Source organism: Stegodyphus dumicola, chromosome 4 (assembly GCF_044657685.1).
Source record: "Stegodyphus dumicola isolate Sdum_Otavi_A_Nest chromosome 4, ASM4465768v1".
NCBI lineage: Eukaryota > Metazoa > Arthropoda > Arachnida > Araneae > Eresidae > Stegodyphus > Stegodyphus dumicola.
Window position 1 is genome coordinate 244807905 of NC_140771.1, and position 19044 is coordinate 244826948.

At 31.0% G+C, this 19044-nt stretch overlaps 1 protein-coding gene across 2 annotated transcripts in view; it reads right to left on the reverse strand.

Annotated features, from left to right (window-relative positions):
• Window positions 1–19044, reverse strand: part of LOC118183482 (uncharacterized) — a 111046-nt gene that overhangs the window by 29168 nt on the left and 62834 nt on the right. For both annotated transcript variants that reach the window (XM_035353054.2, XM_085816156.1), the window contains 5 exons: window positions 17143–17322; window positions 12050–12212; window positions 9840–10018; window positions 4903–5082; window positions 4635–4762 (listed from right to left, as the gene is read on the reverse strand). In XM_035353054.2, coding sequence (XP_035208945.2) covers window positions 4635–4762; window positions 4903–5082; window positions 9840–10018; window positions 12050–12212; window positions 17143–17322 — 830 coding nt within the window. The remainder of the gene's footprint in view (window positions 1–4634; window positions 4763–4902; window positions 5083–9839; window positions 10019–12049; window positions 12213–17142; window positions 17323–19044) is intronic.

Genomic DNA, 19044 nt, shown 5'->3' on the forward strand with positions numbered 1-19044 from the left:
TAAATGAGCACTACATTTGGTGCATAAATAAGTCAAATGTGCTAACATTTAAGTGATGACAATCAATGTGGAAGAAAGATTTATTACACTACAGATATATATCAATGACATTATGCAACACTGTTTTTGGTATTTCATGTGTTAAATTGGCATATTTACTATAAGGAATGAACACTTATATTACAAAAGTTAGATAACTGTATGTAACAACATATTACACCAGATGAGTACAAATATTTGTATATGTCAAGAAGTTGATTCAATGGAACAAGGATTTTTATAACAAAATATTTAAATAACAACATAAAAAAATTAAATACTTATATTACAGGAGCTGAAACCATAATTTAGCTACTTGGGGAATGACTGCGATGGGAGCTGTTCCAGATTATTGGGTTGTAGCGCAATATATAGTGACAGCATGTAGTTTTTGACAACATTGTTATTTTGAGTATTATTTCACTACGCTGCGCGGAATATGGGTGCTGGTTTTTTAGATGGAACTTCTTCGTCAAGTAGCATTCAAAGTAATAGTGGTCTGGGCGACAGGACTAATGCTATACCTTTAATATAATTAAGAACATTATAAAACTTTTCCTCACTTATTACAATAAAGCAAATGTTGGTAATTACTCCAGCCATGTACAGGAGGTACATGTGGATTGGACTGTACAGGTATAGTCCTGTAGCACTAGCCATTAAGCCCCAATTTATAATGAACATGATAATCTTCTATGTTCCTTTCGCTAACATGAACCTCTGGGCAAGGCTTTCAGTTTGTATATTTCAATTGCCTTTTTTGCGCTACACTTACCACTGCCTTGCCTGGGATTTGAACCCGAGCCCAACGATATAGTAGTACCACTATACTGATTAGGGTTGGTATTGGCCATATATTTTTCCATTCAATAGTTATCTCAACCAGCTGTGAATGAACTTGGTGCAAACAGAAATGTGATTCGACAGCCCTCGAATTGTTCTTTTTTTTCAATTGATATTCTCTTTATCGCAGTTTTTCACACTCAACTGCTATTCATATGTAGAATTCTTAAAAAGAACTATCAAACTATTTAATCTGCAAAAGAAATTTAGAACAGTACAAATTTCATTCATAATAAATATTGCTCTTTAGGTGATTCAAAATAAGACTAATGAGCAAGAATTATATTAAAAGGTTTAATTTGATACAGTCCAATAACGTTTTAACTATATTAGATAAGAACTCATAAACAGATATATTAAAAAATGTAGGTTGATACATCAGATAACAGGAGTAAAATAATTGTTGCAAGAAAAATAGAGATTACAGTAAATATTCATGTTTTAAGAAAGCCAATTTTTATATTACATACTATTTAACCTTTTAATCAACAAGTTCAGCTCACATTCCAGTTATGCATCGCAGTGGACAGAAATGACACAGCTCATATTACTAATCTAGAATTGACAGATATCGCATGGATTTGGGAAAAAAGAATTGCTTAATCTTGCAATTGTTAAAGGGTTCTAACATGAAATTTTTATTATTTGAGAAGACTGATTTGTACTTTTTAAAACTTTCTGGATTTTTTGAAAATGTTCATAATTCTCTGATTAAATGATAGGATGCCAGACATCAAAAAAAGTTGTTGCAATTCAAAATTTTCAGTTCTTTTGTGCTCAAATGAAAAAAAAAATAATTTATTTCAAAACAGAATCATTTGTGAAAATATTTAAATAAACTGCTTAAGTGATTGCTTGTTGTTCCTAAAATTGCTATTTATTTTTAAGTATTTAATTCTTTACAAAACATGCAAATTTATATATGTGAATATCTGAAGGCTACATTTTACTAAAATTGAAAATCACTTAGCTATTAAAAATTTCCTGTATGTTTAAAGTTTTAGAAATCTATTTTAAGGGAGAGATTAAGAAGTAGCATGTATTCACATAGAATTCAGATGCATATTTTTAGGTATATGTTATAATTAGAACCAAACAAGAATATATCAGGGGTGGTGTGTACTTATATACGATGGTATGCAAATGAAAATGATAGAAATATAAAAATAAATAATTTTAAAAACTAACGTGCAAATTGAGTGCTTTTATAGAAAAACAAATAAATTAAATACAAAAAGTAAAAATAAAAGAATAATTTCCACGAACCAGTGGAAAAATTTATCATAGATGCAAATATTACACGGCCCATTTTCAAATTTTGATTACATATGCTGAATTATATTAATGCCATATATATACTGTTTCTTAAAGTCTAACATTAGTTTGATCTTCGATAATAAAATCATTTCCTTCACTTGTTCATTTAGATTTCAACCGCTTTCAAAGCATTTTCCCATATTAGGAATACCTCAGATATTGTTTTTGTTTAACCAGTTAAATAAAGAATAATTTCATTTTCAAAAATGATGCACAAAAATATACTATTTTTCGTATACTTAAATTTTATAAATTGCTTATATAAAACAGAAAACTGTGCAAGTTATTCTGCATATACGTACTAAATGATTTAACCCCTTTGAGCCGGGTAGCGAAAACGCGCGCTTATCGCGGAGGCCGTCAGTGTCTTCCACGAGCGTCTCTCCAGGGCCGGGGGCTTTTTTGCTACTAAGCCTAAACCCATGAAATTTCCGAAGTATCAACGCATTGTTTAATAATGCTCTATAGAGTATTTAAATGGCTTATGCTTTATAGATATTTTTATATATATACTTTAATTACCTTATTTCTTGTTTAAATGCATATTTTACACATTTTGTTTTAACTACTCACCATTTTATGACTTTTAACATTATACATCTGAAAACTAAATATATTACTTAAAATTTTCTTTTCATATGAAAAATTTTAAAACAGGGATCTACACACAGTCCTACATTACATTCCTTGAGCTCGTAATAACTCATTTGCCGTTTTGGAGGATTTTTCCGGGAATGTGAACAAACGAAGCATTGTCGTCTCATTTTCTTATCAGTCTCTTCTGAACAAAGTTTTGGAAAATGTCTTTCAGTTAATCTTTCAGAATCAATATCTGAAATATTTTGCATCATTTCTGCTATTTCATGCTCTGTTAAACATTTTCGACGCTTCGACATTGAAACGGTAAAAACAGAAAGAATTCACGTCTAACAAGATCTAATTATTTTCTAAAAACTGGACTGTAAACCAAAATACTCAACGCTTTAGCGCATATAAAACTTCTACTTACAATAAACAACTACCACGTGCGAATAAAGTGCGATTTAAAGAGACGTCATAAATCACGCCATTCGGAAACATTTAGTTTCCCGTTTGTTTATATAATCAAAAACACGTGTATGTGAGTCATGCTTCTCTCATTTCGAATAGAAGGTCTAATGTACATGTATCTGAAACCATATGGACATACAGTGCCATCTTGTGGCAGAAATTATAGTTTGAAAAACGTTCCAAGGTACTGGCACAAATACGTGACAGTCGGTAGTAAACGCAACAATGCTCTGCCACGCCTGCGTGTCGGCTGGTAGATAAGTGTGTTCGTTGCTGGCACGTATACGTGACAGTCGGCGTGAAGGGGTTAAACATTAGTTGTTGAAAGCTCAATAAAATTGCACCCCCACCAAATTTAGTATAGCATTCACTGAAAATCACCTACTAATTAAAATTATATGCATATATACAATTTGAATGAATATATACAGCTGCATGAATCTAACTTTCCAGTTATTTATAATTATACACATTTTTTCCTCCACAAAAGTTTTTCTGACATAGATTTTTGCTCAGCTGCAGAAGAAAGTAACACTATGAAATATTCTTAATTACTCAGGACTGTCAAGAATTAATAATACTTATTGACTTCAAATGTGACAACACAAATTAATTCACAATTACTGCAATAAGAAATATATGTTATATTTAGCAATTTTTAAATCTACTATTAACAAAATAGAATCACTTAGTATCTAAATCCATTAATCAATCTTTCTAATATTAAAATTAATTAATATTAAATACTGGTGATAATACTTTTTTTTAGCAGAAATAATGTTTTCTATAAAAAGTTTGATACAATTTTACATATATAGATACAGTACAAAGTCTGCGATCTGGAACCACCTGCACTTCGGCAATTACAGATTTGAGAAATTTCCAGATTTTAGATCATTATTTTAAATCTAATGAAATGATATACAGGCATAGCAACACTAGGACTTCACTTTTTTTTAGATCAAACAGAAAAAATGCTAACTCCCCTCATGATCAATCAAGAGTTCAAAAGTGCTTTTCTGGCCAACATCAATATGTCAATGGCCTTCGCCCTGCTCCCTAAACAGCAGGGTATTTGAAAGTGATGTGCTTGCAAGGAATCTCAATTATTGGGAATAAAAATGGCATTTATAGCATATCTGCCTCCTCTTGCTAAGTATTATATTGTCCATTCCTAGACTCTGTAAGCATGGAAGGGAGTTTTTCTTGTTATTTTGATTTTACTTAAGCATTTAATTACTTATTGGATAAGCGGTCTGGAGGTCGGGATTTTAGATCACTCCGGATACTGGATGCTGGGATTTTGGACTTTGTACTGTATACATTAATAGAATAAATGGTATTAATTTCCTTATAAGTTTCTAAATGCAAAAAAAGTATTTAACCTTAAGTCTTTTACTTGAATTTTAAGTTTCTCATTTATGGTCTCAAGTTTTTCCTTTAAATCTGGTTCAATAGGCATGAATGTTGGAGTAGATGATTTCTGTTGTTTCAATACACTATGAACTCGAATCTGTTGCAAGAAATATACATTTTAAAAATTTAACAAAACACAAATAAAAGTTATTACATAAAATGCAAATAAGATGTTTATGAAATTATGTATCACACACATATATTAAATATAAATTAGCTTTAGAAACAATAGAGAACCTTATAGTTTTCAAATTCTTGCTTCACACTTTCAACTTCTTTATGAGCAATAAGAATCTCTTGCTTCTGGCTTGAGATTCTTGATTCAAGTGATCTTGTAATCCTCTGGTGATTTTCAGATGACGTTTTTATCACATCTTTCAAATGTTGTACTTCTGAAGACAGTTCAGATAGTTGCAACTGTATTTAAAAATTTAGAAATTATTAACTAAGATATATACACAACTTTATGAAAAGGAATTCACAGAAGCAAATAAAATATCATTATTACAATAATAATTCATGAAAAATTAGCTAGAAATTACAGTTTTTTCCTTTACATTTTACTTGCTTAAGTACCTATTTTATACCCGTCTGGTCATATGCTCTTTAAGTGCATTTTTTAACATTTGTAAAGAACTCTTAGATAGCAGAAAGATCTAAAGATTGCGCTACCGGCTTTCCTCACTCATTCGGAAAAGGTGAATTTGTGACTAGACAGGGCAGGCCCTTCTGGTAGCCATCGGTGAAGCAGTGATGTCACATGATGTTGTCTGACTTTTGAACTAGCATACTTGCTACCACTGTGGAACTCTGCCTATGTATCTTATGTTGAATGACTTATATATGATGTTTATCTTGGTTACTTATGCATATGTGTTAAGCTAGAATATATTTCTAAGCTAATTAAAGTGACAGATGTAAAACCAGGTATATAATCTTCATCCTTGCATTAACCCCTTGTAGTGGTCCCACCCTGAAAGCACCAATTTTTGAATTTTTTCCCTCTCTTCTTTCCATAATTTTTGAGTGAAAATCGATTGATTATTTAACTTTTACCTTTAAATAACACAAAATTACTGCAGAACCAATGCATTTTTTAGGTCTTAGTATTTCAAACCGGACACCTTTTAAAATTTATTTTCAGTTAAACTAAATAACTTCCTTTTATTAATACAAACAACTTTAAATTTCAAAAGTTATTCATCCCACATCATCATTTCTATCATAAACAATAAAATCTAACAATAACTAAACTGCATATATAAACAACCTGTGTATATTTATGGCATTGTTTTGTGCTTTCAGGGCATGACCACTGAGCCACTACAGCACTGTGTCACAATACTCACAAAGCTCAAGAGGCTTAGTGGTCGTGCCCTAAAATCACTGCACTTCACAATGGTATATGCTGCTTTCAAATAGGAGTTTTTATTTTCACCCAGATATAGATAAGAGGCTCCACAGATAACCACAGAGTTATTTTATTACCAAACCAGATAAAATGTCTTTAATTTCCAAAGATTTTTCTCTAAGCTCAACACGCTTGCTTCCTATTCCAGTACTGTGATTTTATAAATTATTTTGTGTGGTTTAAATATATTTTGCTGTAATTAAAAATAGAAAACGTGTTAATGTTTCATTAAAATTAAAAATATTTTATAAATATTTTGGGATGAAGGATCCATACTAAAGCTAAAAAAGATGAAGTTCTCATATTGACATAAAAAACCACAAACTTCATGTGCCAGACGAAAAGAAACTAAAGAATGCTGGGCACAGGCCAGTAAATCCCAGCACTGTACATTTTGCAACACAAGGGAGAAATCTCACTGAACAAGACACATGTGAAAAAAATGCAATGTGGGTCTATGCATGCATCAAAAAGACAAAACATGTTTTGAACAGTTTAACAAAAAAAGACTTAGCTCTTTGACAATAATAATAATAATAATAATAATAATAATAATAACAATAATAATAATAAAATCACTGAGGTTTTTTTTTAGCCTGACTTTACTAAGATTTTTAATCCATTTAACTGAACGTCGTTATTATGTACGTTCTTAGGTTTTTCACTGCCACAGAAAAATTACATAAATGTTTATTTTTTCATTTCTTCTGAAGATCTTACTTTTTAAAAAATTTACATAAAATGCAATTCTTAAAAAGCAATTTTTTAAAAAAAATTGCAAATTTCATCATTTATTGTAAATGTGCATGGAAAATGCCAAGTCCGCCCCTACTACATCAGTATATTTCATAGTCCTAGGTGTGCACTAATTTTACCACCACCCACAAAATAATAGACAAGAGTAGATTATTTTTAATTCATATATTATTTGTCTCTAGGATCATAATACTTGATTTCTACAGAATTTTAGTTAAAGCATTATAAAAATAGTGTTGCATGCATCAAACAGTTAATACATGCCAATATGGAATGGTGACTCTAGACTCGACTAAAGCTAGACGTGACATGGGGTACACTAGCATTTCCATTTATCCCCTTCGACTGCACCCCATCACATCCTTACTAATGGGTGGCTGGCATTTATTGGGTCCTTCTTGAGTATCCCCCACCAACATTTCCTCCTTAATCCCCTATCTCTGCAATGGTCTACACTGATGACCTACTATATCTACTGCATTATATTAAATTACACAATCCCAGCTGAAATACCAAGCATCACTCTAGTTTTATGCAGAGTAAAGTAGCTTCATTTAGGAGGATAGAGGTATTTTTCACAAAATCACAAATAGACAGTGATTTTCCTCTTATTTTAGTTCAAAGTGAATTGCACAAAATTTTAGTAAGCTTGAATGAAACTGTAGAACAAAGTAGAAATATGTAACAGTTTTAGTAAGAACTGGTACTTATTCTGTTATTGGTTAAGTCTTCTTTTTTCAGAAATAAGCTTTTGAAAAATCATAATACACTTTGGCAGATTTCTTTACCATTTTTGAAATATTTATAAAAATCTGAACAAGTGCACTTAAATTTTGCTTTAAAAATTCTACACTGTTCTAAAGTAAACTAACAGTTTTAGTAAGACTGAAAGAAGAAACATGACAACGATTTTGAAAAACTGATACGCTAAAATAATTTTAAAATTCAAACATTTAAGAAATATTTATTTTTTGTAAAGAAGCAATTATAAATACTCTGCTTAGCATGTATGACTTCCACTAATAGCAGAAATGCAACTATGGCAATGTGAACCTAAGATGTGCGATGCAAGCACAACATTCTAATATAAACACTCTGATTTTTTTAAACATTGTGTAGACAGTAATATTCCTCTTATTTTGAAGGTCCACACATGCAAAATTTCATCAAGATCAGAATAAAACTGTAGATTTGTATGAATACCACAGATACAAATACATAAATAGAAACTTTTCTTCATATATATATATATATATAGAGAGAGAGAGAGAGAGAGAAATGATTTTAATGAATCCAGTTAGTGTAATTTCATGGGTTAGTAGTTACTAATAAATAAAATGAAGCTGCACTTATTGCTTTTAAATCATTTAGTTTGTTAACGAATAAGAGAATAAATTCAAAAGAAGAATTATATTTTTTACATTTTGTTGAATGACAAAACACTGCTGTGCGGAAGATAAGAAATATTTTACTTTTAGCAGTTGCAACACATTTCTTTTAAACTATGACTTTTTTTAATTTATGGACTTTCTTTAGGAATGACTAACGATACATGCCCTCACTGCATTATACACTGCCTTCCAAAAGTTAAGGAACAGTATGTTTTCTCATACTGTTTCTTAACTTTTGGAGTTCACTATTACAAAAATGTCAGTAAAGTTTAAATTCACAGTTCATATGCATGACAGTATAATAAAGTTTAAGAAAAATATATGCAAAAACAATAGCTATCACTTTTATTTTATAGAACTGAATACTCATATACGAGTCGGAGAAAAAATGCAAAAGTTGTTATTTTTGTTCATGAGTATTGATCTTCAGTTCTTATTACAGTTTCGAGGACAATATCCACGAGAGTCTATCAATGACCAGGAAAAGTCGTTTGCCGATTTGTTGAGGTGGCAGGCAATCAGATGGATGGAAATGGGGATGTCACAAGCTGATGCTTCTAGACATATCAATGTCTCTTGTAGTGTGGTCCACTGACTATGAAATCAGTCTGAATCCAAGGATTTTATGTCTAGAAGACATGTTCCAGGCAGATCTAGAGATACAACACTTATGGAATACCATTATTTAGCTCTTTCGGCTGAAGGAGAAGTAATATTACTATGCCTCAGCTTATGGTAAATCATTTAGTGGCAACCGAAACAAGAATCTCAGCTACTACAGTGTGCAGATGCCTGCACAATACAGGTCTGTATGCAAGATGACCAATTGTTTGCGTCTTCTTGACATAAGGACACAGAGGTGTCGTTTATGTTGAGCAAGAGAACAGACATGTCTGCCACCCATATACTGCTGCTATTAGTTCTGAATTTCTTCAGATGGATGACAATGCGTGACCGCACTGAGCTCGTGTTCCTGAAGAATATATTGAGGGTCACTTTATGGAGCGGATGGAATGGCCAGTTTAATCCACAGACCTGAATCCGATAGAGCATCTTTGGGACTACCTTGGCAGGCAGGTTGCTGCTTTAAGTCATCCTCCAAGGTTGTTTGATGAGCTTGAACAATAAATTACTCCATGTCTGGTCGTTGCTTTCCATTTCACTGATTGACAACTTAATTGACAGCATGGAATGTCGCTGCTACCAACGTATTGCAGATAGAGGTGAACACATTCCTTATTAGAAGCCATTTTTGTAATGTTACTACCCCATTTTTCCTCAAAAAACTGTGACATACTGTTTCTCCAAGACTAGATTTTTCTGCCAAGACTGCAACTTTTTTTTTTCTCTTGTAATCCATGTTTGTGTTGAACTTTAGAAACATTCTATGTCACATTCATTAAATAACTGTTTAGTGAACATGTCCTGTAAACTTCTTGTTTCTATGTTGCTTCATTCTCAAATTCGACACAACATGCTGTTCCTTAACTTTTGGAGGTCAGCGTATTATAGGTACTAAGTAGGGGAACAGAAAGGGATTACATGCTTTATATTATTGGCCAATGATCAAGCAAAACTTAAAAAGCTATAATATAAAATAACATTAAATAACTTGCCTTGTACTTTTCTTCCTGTTGAGTCATTATTTCTAGCTGAGTTCTAAGAGATGATAAATTACATTTCAGTTCTTCATCATGCTCACGAACTGTTGTTAATTCTGTTTTGGTTTTCTCTAAGACTTCTTTAAGATTTTCTGCACGTTTTTCTTCAGTATCTTTCAGCGTTTCAGTTGATTCTAAAATAAATAATTTTTAAAAAATGGGTTTTAGGGAAGAGGCTGGAGGGCATCTTTATTGATTATAAAATCTATTAATGACAATAAAAATTTTAATAAGATTAGAATTAATAATTTGCAAACATAACTTATGTTTGCAATTTATTTCAACTAAAAAAGCTCCATGCACTTTAAAAGATATCATATTACAATATTTATATTTTTTTCAATAGTAAATTATTCTGCACAAATTCAGCAGTTATCAGATTTAGTAAAATCTGAAAGTAATTATATTTCCAGCATATTTCATATAAAAGATGAACATTTATGGAACCTGTAATTAGTCAAAACCATCCAATCAACCAATGAAAAGAAACATGATTAGTAAATCAAATCCTTAGTAAGGCATGAAAATAAGAAATCGTTACTCACTGTATTAAGTGACCTGAATGAGATATAAAATACCTTTTGGTAAAAGCTACAAGTAGATACATATTTTGATTTTAAAACTAGAAATTGCCTAGAATCCTCTCCTTGCTAATTTTAACTCAATTCTAATCTTACTGTAGAAAATGCAGAGCCTTTCAAGATAAAATAGTAAAAACTATATAAGAACTTAATTTTTTATCATTTTATACAAAGATAGGCTGCTGAATTAAAACAAATAAATTTCAATATAAAGAACTCCATAATCCCAATTATTTTAATATTAATTATGTAAAATTATTCTTTAAGTCGATTCTAGGTACATGATTCTGAATGCTGTTTGATATTTCACTGTACAGCAGAACTGCATGCCCACTTCATGCTATTTAGAAATTTTAATAACTATATTTCTCAGCACAAAATTTGATGGAAATTAGAGAAATAAAACTAATGAAAATAACAGAAATTAATTTTTTCTCACGTCTGGCACAGAATGCATGTATCCTTAAATGCACAGAATGCATGCATCTTTAAATGCAAATGCAAAGTGCATTTAAGCAAACCTGATGTTAAATATTTATATTTACTCAGCATTTGGTATAAATTGGCAATAGTTCACTTTATGCAGCAAGCTGGTGCTACAAGTTTATTTTAATTTAATACCTGGTGGAAAAGCTATCTTATGTTGGCTTTTCTGGCAAAATATATGCAAGGCTATTCAAAATGAATATAGTGATTACCAATGTCTATAACTATTTAATTGAAAATAATTTATCGATAAGAATTATACAGAATGTAAAAGAAAGTTCAAAATTTTGTTTACCTACTTTATAAATTTATATTTTCTATATGACTCCCCTGGGTAACTCAGACATCTAAGCAGTAGTCCATTTCATGCCATACATTCTGAAGCATATCTGGAGTCACTAATGCAAGCACATTAGAAATGCACATTTTGAGTTCTGAAATTGTTTTCATCAAAGGAAGCACTTTGAGTTCTGAAATTCTTTTCATCAAAGGAAGCACATACACAAGGTCTTTCCATTATCTAAATCACAATCTATAAAGTTATGAGAAAGACCTTGTGTATGTGCTTCCTTTGCCAAAAACAATTTCAGAACTCAAAAAGCGCATTTCTTGCACTGATGACTAAAGATATGCTCAGAATGTATGGCATGAAGTGGACTGCCACTTAGATGTTGTCTGTTTTAACAACTGGATTCACACAAAACATGTATAAAGTCTGTAAACAAAATTTTGAGCTTCCTTTTACAACCTGTGTAATTCTTATCAACAAATTCTTTTCAATTAAATAGCTATAGCCATTTGTAATCACTATATTCATTTTGAATCACTTTGTATTTCTAAGCACAATTTGAGGCATTCATTATAGCACAAAACTGCATTTGTAAAATTTGCATTTGGAATGAATAAAGATAATTTGCATTGATATTATTTGTTGTTATTAGAAAAATTATTAAGCATTTAATACAATAAAATTAATAAAGGAAAATGTAAATTTCATATCTAAAAGTCATGAATTGATGCTATATGCAATACATACTAAAATAAAATTTGAAAACCATACAAATTCATTATTGCAGCAAGTAAGATAAAAATACATACTCAGTTCTTCTTGTAAGCTTTGTATTTTTTCCAAATGAGATTTTAATTCAATCTGCAATTCACTAATCTCATTTTCTTTTTTCTGGAGTTGGCTGTTTAATTCCAAAATACTTCTTTCATAATCAGCCATTTCTAAATCTAATAAATTCTTCTTTTTTTCTTCCTGGGGGGGATTGCTAACTTAGTCTTTTGAAAAATTTCTAAATTAGTCTGAACTTTAGCAATTTTTCAAAATTTTCTAGACATACATTCATGAGGAAGACATTAAAATTAATAAAATTCAGATTTAATTCTAATGATAAATAACAATAACTAAAAAATATAAATAACAACAATGGTAAAATTAACTATTTTTATTTTAGAACAGTGTGTTGATAAAAGTTTGAAATAGTAGTATCATCATTATTATTTTGATTTAATTTAATAATTGCTCACAACATAACTTAAGAGAGTAACAAATCTTCTATGTAACCCTCTGTAGTCAGATGTAATTTTAAGGTAATACTTTTTTTTTCTTCCCACATAAAAACTCAAACTGCACGTGGGCCGAATGCTCGATCTGAAGCAACTGATAAGCCAGATCATTTTTTTAACAAAAACAAAAATAAATAAATAAATTTTAAATTACACTTACTGAACATTTATGAAAACAAAGGGACCCAACAACAAAGGAAAAATTCCAATTTATATTTATTTTCTATCTCAAGGTCTAAAGGGAAGAAATTTCTATTGGTCATATTCTGTAATTCAAATGCATTATTAATTAAATATCCCCCCCCGCATGATCGTCTTTACCGTCATGAGATTTTTTATATTAGATGATAATTTAAAATATTTTTTCATTACTTTTTTTGATATTGTAAAATATCATCTTAATGAAAGATTTAAATTTATGAAAACATAGACTAAAATAAGTAGTATACAAATTTAGCTAATAAATGCTGTTTAAATACAGGTCTTCGTAAGCAAATTCAAAAAGCTATGCTACTCAGAGGGTTTAATTTTAGACTGACATTTATTTCAGGGATTGATCCCTATATAATTTACTTTTAACTTTAATTGAAAAACCAGAAATTTCAGAATACTGAAGTGCCAACAGCTATTGGCTGGCAGACTAAATTTACTGAAAGTACCAATGTGCTAAATTCTCCTACATTGCTTCAATCACATGACCTGATGTACAAGCATATACGAGCCTGATCATTGTATGACATCATGTGTACTTACATGAGACTTCCACCACACTCTGTCACCTACAAAACTACAAATACAGCTACCTACAAAAGATTTATGGTCAAGAAACCTTCAATACAGAGTAAAATGTGTCTAATGACGTTAAAACGCGAAGCACTAGGCAATGAACTCTGCAGTGCAGAACACAGCCCTATCTAGCCAGAGGAGACTTAACTCTTACATATGTATTAATATCTTTATACCAGTTAATGTAATGTTAATGCATAAGTTTTAATGCTTGATGTAATTGAATAGGGGAATGCATTTTTTACGTTATATATGTACTTGTAATGTATGTATGCATGTATTATTAATGTATAACAAAGTATATAGTTATAAATTCCATAATATGCATTGGTACTGACTGCTCTGCAGTATGTCTGTACAGTTCAAGAACTTTTATTATTGTATGTATTAATATATCGAGTGTGCACTATTAATGTATTATGTAAAATGTACTAATATATCAAATGCGCTTTTTATGCTATGTACATATTAATGCAATGTATGTATGCATCTAGTATTAATATGCAATGTATATAGTTATAAGTTGCATAATGTTGCACTGGTACTGCACTGCAATATGCCTGTAGAGTTTAGGAAATTTTATTATTGTATGTATTAACATATTGAGTGCACTATTAATGTATAATGATGCATTACCGCTGTCATAATTCAACATAGTAACACCACTTTTTGATGTAAAATATTTCTATATTGTCATATATTGCATAATAAGCATTGGTATTGTAAGAATCTGCAATATGACTGTCTTTCAACATCAACCCCTGTTTGGCAATATTGTTTCTCTGGACAGTTGTGGGATCCAGACGATACCCGAATAATTAGAGAAAGCCGCCAGGGTGTCTGGACCCTGCTCTCACCTATCACCTGTACAAGTATACAAGTGATAAAGACAAACCTATTCCCATTTATCTAACCTATTCATTCTATGTATAAAAAACACACACACGAGTTTTGGTAGGCATACACATTAGTTTGATAATTCCATTTCATTCTAAAACAGAATTTCAGAAAAGAATATGTGTGACTCCACATTTACAGCTGTCCATAAAGTTTTCTCACAGCAGTTAGAGTACACAGGTTTGTTATCATGCCACTACTGTTCAACTTATTATACCTAATTTTGATTTTATGTTAATATCTAAAATGCATTTTGGGGAGCCACTAATAACAGTTCATTCAAGTCATTAAATAAAGTTCATTTAAAATTGGAGGCAACATAAGATAATTCAATGCTAAGGTGTTCCAAAGTTCTGTGTTCCGAATTTCTGCTTTACTCCTAATTATTTTTATATAATTTCAAGAACTAAATTTTATTACTCCTAATTTCTTTTCTGAAATTTCATGAAGCAAAGTAAAATTTGCTATGTAATACTTAGTATTTGGAACATTACTTCATATTTTGTATTGCCATTTGTTTTTTCATGAGTAACACAAAATACAACATAAAATGTGCTTCTTGAAATATGGGTGCTACTTGTGAAAATAATAATGTTAAGTAGTGCATAATAACTATATGTTTTATTGTAATCAAAATGTGACCCTCAGATCCACTGTTGTCTCAAAGTCGTAACTACATAAGGTCACTTACAGCTCACTAAAAAAGAATTTGATTTGTAGATGATTAATTTCAAATACTAGATTTTTTTATATTATTATCTTAATTAGCAATTTTTGAAATCAAATTTATGATTTGAGAGATAAACGAATGGGGGGCACTCTCCTAGTGTCAGGAGCAATTTAGCATTAGAGGATTACATTTCTCCATTAAACTAAATGGTGCAACAGCCCTAATGTGCAAGCAGCCCTTAGTGGGCCAAGGCCAGCAGTGCCCTCTGAAATATGCTTTCTTGACCATGGACCTTGGGGCGCATAAGCATATGCTTTGAACAAGTGGTCAGCTTGTCGTACGACCCCCAATGTTTAGTCGCCAAGCGAACTTGGTACTAATTTTATTGACCCAAGTGATGAAAATCAAGGAATGAAAAGCTGAGTTGACCTTGCCCTGCCCGGGGTTCGAAACTCAGACCTGTGGTGCTCTTACGCGATGCGCTAGCCACTGCGCCACCGGTTCTCCATTAAAATAGCTAATTATAGTGAAATTTTTTTACTTTAAAAATATTGAAGGAGAATCATATATAACTGCTTGATTCAAATTTTTCCTAAATATACTACAATACACAAAGTGGGGATAAAAACATTTGCTACCTTCTTTGCTTTAATTAATTACATTTAGAGTGAATAAATAAGGTAAACTATTTTTCCTTACCCCTTTCTAAAAAAAAAAATCATTTAGAAATTTTCAGAGCTCAGTTTCATTTCAGATGAAGAAGATAAGAGTGAAGAAGGAAAACAAAATAAAAATAATTTATTATTATTTTTAATGAGACACAAAACCAAATTGAAATTTCAGGTGATAAGGTCTCAAAATTTGAAGATATGAAATGTAGGTGAATGTACATACGAACAGACCCACAATGAGTCGTTGACCGAATTTAGTGTAACTTCGCTACAGCAAGAAGCAATTTGACCTAGTTACACCCAATAATCTTTCCAGTATAGCTGCATATTCTAACTATAGTACTTGTGGTTGATGATGTGTAAAAATAGCATTTGCTGAAGAAAAAAAGAATAGTTCTGCGCATGTTAGGCAAATATTTAATGGAAGCCTACGAAAAACTATTAAATTTGTTTAGATTGATGACACTTTGCCCTATTCAAAAGCATTTGAATAGCGTTGATGCTTCTAGAATTCCAAAGACGACACCAGGGATGATGAACAGAGCAGCCACTCTGCGATACCAGATGGCAACGAAATTAACCAAATGATTAAACAAACTAACAAAGAAAAGTATTACACAGAGTACAACCATCAATAAAGAATATGTTAATTTTGACAAATACTGACATAAGTACTTTGTCTCAACAAATACCGACATGGAATTCCAACATGCATCGAGTCTTCAAAATTATATCTCACATATGTTGATGACAGACCAAATGACTTTACAAATGAAAATGGCAGACAGTCAATAATGACAGTAAGAAAGACTCTCAATTAGCTCATCCAAACTGTGATAAGAAGAGATTAGGGAAAAAAACAGCTTTCTTGCTTATTTTACATAGCAAGAGGCATCAGTTGCATAGAAGATTGCAAATTTTCTGATCTAACAGAAAATTTTGACATCAAAGATATGGTTCGCTTCAAATTTCAGTTTTGGACACTATTATATGATGATTTCAGAACAATTCATTATTAGTTTTGGAATTTCTGGTTAAAACATAAACTTTTTTACTTTTACATAGTCTCTATTTATCTGATCAGACATCAACATTTTGAATTAGAATACTAATTTAAAGATCATTAACTTTCTGACATGAAAAAAATTTTCAAATGGAGTCCTGGGTAAATTGAAGAAAGTAGATACAGATCTCTCCAAATTCTAGCACAAATGTGCTGCTGCAAAAAGGTCTTTGAAGGTGTTTTATTATTGAGACTCAGATGGAATGGACCCAGTCCCCAAACGTTTGAATTCTTCTATATACACTGTTATTAATCCAACTTTACCATTTTGCTATATGCATTTCTAAATTTATTTTTTGTTATTAAATTCAGTTTAAAATACAGATATCAATTAATAGATTTTGAGATTAATTTAAATATAAAACTGAACCATTTTTTTTTAAATTATAACAAAAGGCCTCTCTTGATATAATATAATGGCTCATAATGCAGAAAAGTTGCATATCAGTTATTACAAAAATTACTTCTAACTCTAATGATATTTTCCTTTTATTCTGATTAGAGGTAAATTTTATAAATGCTGTATAAATACCTTCTCTGCATATTCCAATTGTAGTTTTAAGCCCTTATTTTCTTCCACAACTGAATTATATTCTTTCAAATGCTTTGCAATTTCAGCTTCTAACTCTTGGATCTTTTGCACTTTTTCAACATTTTTACTCTCCAGAATTATAACTTTACTTTCCAAATCAGCACACTTCCTCTCTATTTCCTTAATTAAAGAAAAAGAAAGATACTTGCTTTCATAAAAATATTGTGTATAAAAGTAAAAATTAATTTGCTTATAAAATTTAAGTATTCTAAGAATTAAAAAATAATTTTCAATACCGATGTTCGCAACTGGAAAGGCAAAAAGTCCGAGATAGTGGAAGGGACCTCCTAAAGTAGATTTGTAATATATGTTCAGTAGATCAAAATTAAAACATGTAAGGGATTTTCTCTTTTCTCACCACACGCATTCATGATATAATTGAAAGTATATCCAGCTAGTAATCAGGTGAAGAGTTTGAAACCCAGCGAGGGTATTGCTGATTTTTTCCTATTTCCTGCTCCGATAAAACCTAATGACTCTATAAGCAGCTGAACTAAAATGTAGTGGATGATAATTTGTCAACCCTAGTATTTGGCAAGAGGTTCCCTTCTCCTCCCCAGTCACCCTTTAAGTAAGGGATAATGTAAGGAATTTTTCCTTTCTTTACCACATACCTTTGTGGCATAATTGGAAGTACATTTGGTTAGCTTCAGGAGGTGTGAAGTTTGAATCTGGATAACAGCACTGCTGATTTTTCTTGTTTTCTGCTCCAATAAAAAATAATGACCCTAGAAACAAACTGTTGATTTAATTGTGGGAATTTTAAGCTTGTAAGCTTTCATATTCCCAGAACAAGTGATCAAACATCTCAACTCTTAAATATTTATAACAACATAATCTTGATATGTAGAAGAATGCATAGTACTAGAAGCACATAAAACACTTGAATATTCAAATATGTTTGCATACTGTTGTACACTATAGGTTTATTCAGATCTCCATGATAACTATGCCAGAGGTGCAGACAGGAATTGGCACTTTACTAAAATAAATAACAGCTCATATAATGTAAACAGTTATAAATAGCTCAAAAAGAAAAAATAAAGCACATTCTCTCAAACACATCAGTAAAAATCATTCAATAGCAAAGCTCAATATAACTGCACGATTCTGAGCTGATTATTCAGAGCTCCAGCAGCCAAATTTATAGGGTTACTCAGTAATTCTGGAAGCTTCATGAAAAACTGCTCAAAAGACATTTTGAAACACCATTGTCTTGGATATGGTGTCTTACACACTTTTCCATCAACCATTATGATTCAGAATTTATGCGATATACACGACCTTTAAAATTCATTTTAGTGCTTTATATATGTGTCATTTCTTTAACTGGTGAATTCGTCTCTAATAATAAAACTTTGCCCGGTTCTTTGACATAATGTATTTTTTAATGTAATGCAAATTCTTTAGATGATGCTTATGGATTCTGCCAAACTACTACTGCATCTTTTCTATTACAAATTCCAACTACCAACCAAAGACACATAAGGAGATGACATGAATATACTGCAGTCATCCTCCATCTATTCCTTAAAATCTTTGTTTATAAAAAGAATTGTTAGTTTGGTACATTTATATTTACCATATTGGCAACACCAAGTTCTCTCTCTCTGCGTGCGAGCTATGGATGCAGTTGTAATGTTGTGCACGTGTTGTTAAGTTTCAATAAAAAATGTGAAAAGATATGTTTCATATTTTTTGACTTGCTTCTGCATATGATATCGATTTATTTAACAAGAATGGCAAGAACTTCCATCAGATCCCCAGTTTTAAACCAAATGAATATTTTTCAAATGTTCAGACTCTAACACAGCCCTAACATCTCTTTCAGATTAATCAAAT